The sequence below is a fragment of the Miscanthus floridulus genome, chromosome 8, assembly GCF_019320115.1.
Source record: "Miscanthus floridulus cultivar M001 chromosome 8, ASM1932011v1, whole genome shotgun sequence".
In the NCBI taxonomy this organism is placed as follows: Eukaryota; Viridiplantae; Streptophyta; class Magnoliopsida; order Poales; family Poaceae; genus Miscanthus; species Miscanthus floridulus.
In genome coordinates, this window is record NC_089587.1 from 215,909,778 (window position 1) to 215,913,654 (window position 3,877).

Consider the following 3,877-nt stretch of genomic DNA (forward strand, 5'->3'; position numbering starts at 1 on the left):
AATTAAAAAAAAATCCCCTTGTCGCCCTGCTCGTTTGCACCGCCGTTTGTGGATAAGCTCCGATACGTCACGAGTTCAAGCTCTGCCCTAGCAGTACTGAATTGTTGCCCGTCCAGAAAACAGTGAAGGCGCGCAGGTTCTGCTTTATGATAACCATATAAATCTTCAGATATGTTTCTTGTGTGGACTAATTTGCGACATTCCTCCCCTTGCTGAAATCATGCATCAATCCCGGCATTTTTTGCAACAAAAAAAATAACAGAAATGCTATACAACACACATGTGTTTTAGCATAAAAAAACACATTGATTTTCTCTCTCTCTTCAACTGTGGGCAGCCACCGTGGTCCGTGGATACAGCCACGTAGCCCCGCTCCCCGCCCCGCCCGCTGGCCGGACCAATAAGCGACCGTGCGTTTCAAAATTTGAAGACCTGACGAGGCAGTCAAACCAAGCGAAGATCTCCAGTCAAGCGATTTGTTCTTTTGTCCTTGCATAGAAAAAAATGTTTCTTATGATATGTAGATCTGTGAATCTGTGATCTTGTGATTTGTGATTGTCTGGAGGTAGAAGAAAGGTGGAGGTAGAAGAAGGCTAGAGATAGAAGAAGGATGGAGGTTGTTGGATCTTAATTCTATGATGTAAAAAAATTCATGTGTTTAAACTACATAAAACACATGATCGTTGGATGGGACAGACTGAAAAATAAACACTACGATCCACATCCATGTCATCCTAGCACGACTGCTGACTGTTGAACTAGGCGTCGACTTCTTTGGCTGCCTTGAGATTCGGCTGTTTGGTTCGGAGCCATGCTCCGCCACGCCACGCTGTGGGCCGCCATTATTTATTTCCGTAGCGTTTGGTTCAGGCGCAGAGTTTGACAGCCACCGCACCGGCACTCACAGTTCTCGTCACACTCTGTGACGATGGGTTTGGCCGCCATGACTGTGGCGCCACCCTAGAGGCGTGGTAAAAGCTGGCACACAACCAAACAAGCGACAACCGACAGCCAACCATGCAACAACGAACAAAGCTGAGGGCGCTTTCGTTTTTTGGTTTTGGCTACTGGGTTTTTTTTTTTTTTTGTGAGGTTTGGCTACTGTTGGGCTACTGTAGCACTTTCGTTTGTATTTAGTAATTAGTATCTAATTATGGACTAATTAGGTTTGAAAGTTTCGTCTCGCGATTTCTCACCTAAGTGTACAATTAGTTTTATTTTTCATCTACATTTAATACTCCATACATGTGCCGCAAGATTCGACGTGACACTTTGAATTGAAAAATTTTAGCCCTTGTTTAGTTACCCAAAATCCAAACTTTGACACCGTACAAAAAGAAGATTCTCCGTCACATCAAACTTGCGGTACATGCATGGAGTACTAAATGTTGACGGAATCAAAAACTAATTGCACAGTTTAGTTGTACTTTACGAGACGAATGTTTTGAGTCTAGTTAGTCAACGATTGGACAATTATTACCATATACAAATGAAATGGTACAGTACATTTTTACTGTAGCAATTTTGACTATACGTTTGTTCTACAAAAGATTTTTAGATACATCAAGTTTTCACATATATAATTCTTTATTGAACATACTTCGTTAGTGTTATATATATTGAAGTGTCTAAGATTTTTTTAGAAGAAATTCGATTCTTTCTGGTGCTCGTACACGCCTTGACTCGTGCTCGTACACGCAAGAAAATAGTGGCTTGCTGCTTGCATGGTGGCTGCCTGGCGTGGAAGCGAGCGACAACTCAATCGCCGTCGCACTCGGGTCCAAACGCATCCAGCTGCCTCCCACCGAGTCAGCTTCAGATCATAGCGAGCCGCTCCAAAACCAAAACGAAGGCAGCTACCCCTGGGATGGGCACGGAAGGCTTCACGAAACTACCGGCACATGAAGAATCCGGACCTATAAATACTCGACATCGTCACTCTTCGCAAACCACACAAACAACGCTCATAAACCAACTCTGCACTTTCACTCAATCATCACCTACTAGGCTACTAGCAAGTCGCCAATCCCTCCTTGATCCCTCCTTGAGAAAGTAAGTGAGAAATGGCATCACCCCATAGTTGCTTTCGCGGCTGGCAGAACACGAGCCACGTCGCACTTGTGCTGGTGTCCGTGCTGCTCCTGAGCTCGGCACGTCTCTTCGTGGGCGCCAGGAGCCTGCTGGAGCTGTACAAGCCGCCGGCCAGCGCGCTCCTCACGTACCACAACGGCGCCGTGCTGCAGGGCCGCATCCCGGTGTCCATCATCTGGTACGGCCGCTTCACGCCGGCGCAGAAGGCCGTGGTCACCGACTTCCTCCAGTCCCTCACCACCGCCTCGCCGACGACGCCGTCCCCGTCCGTGTCGCAGTGGTGGAACACCATCAACCAGCTGTACCTGTCCAAGGCGCGGAGCAGCGGCAACGGCGCGCGCTCCGGAGGCAGCGCGCAGGTGGCGCTCGTCGGCCAGACCGCCGACGAAGGGTGCTCGCTGGGGAAGGGCCTCACGCTGGCTCAGCTCCCGCAGCTGGCGGCGCGGGCGGGGATGAAGAAGGGCGGGATCGCGCTAGTGCTCACCGCGCAGGACGTGGCCGTGGACGGGTTCTGCATGAGCCGCTGCGGCCTGCACGGCTCGGACGCCAGGGCCGGGACCGCATACATCTGGGTCGGCAACTCCGCCACGCAGTGTCCCGGACAGTGCGCGTGGCCGTTCCACCAGCCGGTGTACGGACCCCAGACGCCGGCGCTCGTGCCGCCGAGCGGCGACGTCGGCATGGACGGTATGGTCATCAACATCGCCAGCATGGTCGCCGGCACGGTGACCAACCCGTTCCGCGACGGGTTTTACCAGGGCGAGAAGGACGCACCGCTGGAGGCTGCCACTGCCTGCACAGGGGTCTATGGCAGCGGCGCCTACCCCGGTTTCGCAGGTAACCTGGCGGTGGACCGCACGACGGGGGCGAGTTACAATGCCAATGGTGCGAATGGGAGGAAGTACCTGCTTCCCGCTCTGTTCGACCCTGCAACCTCTACGTGTTCGACTTTGGTGTAACGACTAAGGAAACAATCTTGTCAGAATTGTGTAGTAACACTGTGTATATAGTACTGTATAAGAGAGTGTACTGTGGTAAGTGTTGATTGTTGATATTCTGTGAATCGACTAGAGTAGATCTAGGCGGATGAACTCATAGAACTATGAAATACATGCACATTTAGACCTAGAACACTACACCGAGAGGGAGATAGGGGAGAGAGGGCTGGTGATGAACCTGAGCCTCCAGATGATGTCGCGGTTGTGCTAGCCATCGCGGGTTCGGTGATGGAGGCAGCACACGGGCAGCGACGGGTGGAGTAGAGGTTGCACGGACGTCGATGCAGTGCGGTCGGGCGTAGCAGTGGCGACGGCGAGGATCAGCGGAGCTTCCTGTCGCTGGCTGCGTGCCCTCTCGAGATCGGTCTAGGGTTTGTCGGTGGGGTTTGCGGCTCACGGCGAACCTCGTCCTTTGAGCCGCCGGCCCCCACCTCTTTAATATAGCGCAGTGCGACGGGGCCCACCAACCATGTAGGGTTGGGCGCCCCCGATCAGGGCGCGAGACCAAGGCCCAATAGGCCGTTGGGCTTATTGGTCAGGAGATCAATCTAACATTCTCCCCCTTGATCTCACTATTACTTTTATCTTTAAACTTTAAAACTTCAATCCTTTATCCTTACTTATTTCTTCACAGATAATGCATAGAGCATGTCTCATCGTCACGGTCAATCGCCGATAGATTTAACAGCTACAATATACGTCTCTGATCTGAAATAGTTACTTTAACTTTTGGGCCCTTTATAGTCCAGGAATCATAGGCTTTCCCTTAAACCCATGCCGGCTACATG

General features: G+C 51.2%; 1 protein-coding gene across 1 annotated transcript; it reads left to right on the forward strand.

Moving 5' to 3' along the window:
- Positions 1–1,967: 1,967 nt before the first annotated feature.
- LOC136474937 (protein PHOSPHATE-INDUCED 1-like) lies at positions 1,968–3,632 on the forward strand. The gene has a single exon (XM_066472503.1). The coding sequence runs from the start codon at positions 2,064–2,066 to the stop codon at positions 3,048–3,050; it is 987 nt and encodes a 328-aa protein (XP_066328600.1). The 5' UTR covers positions 1,968–2,063; the 3' UTR covers positions 3,051–3,632.
- The last annotated feature ends 245 nt before the right edge of the window (positions 3,633–3,877 follow it).

What these genes read in the sequence shown, in the direction of transcription:
- LOC136474937 (XM_066472503.1), top strand. Translation starts at nt 2,064, where the DNA reads ATGGCATCACCCCATAGTTGCTTTCGCGGCTGGCAGAACACGAGCCAC.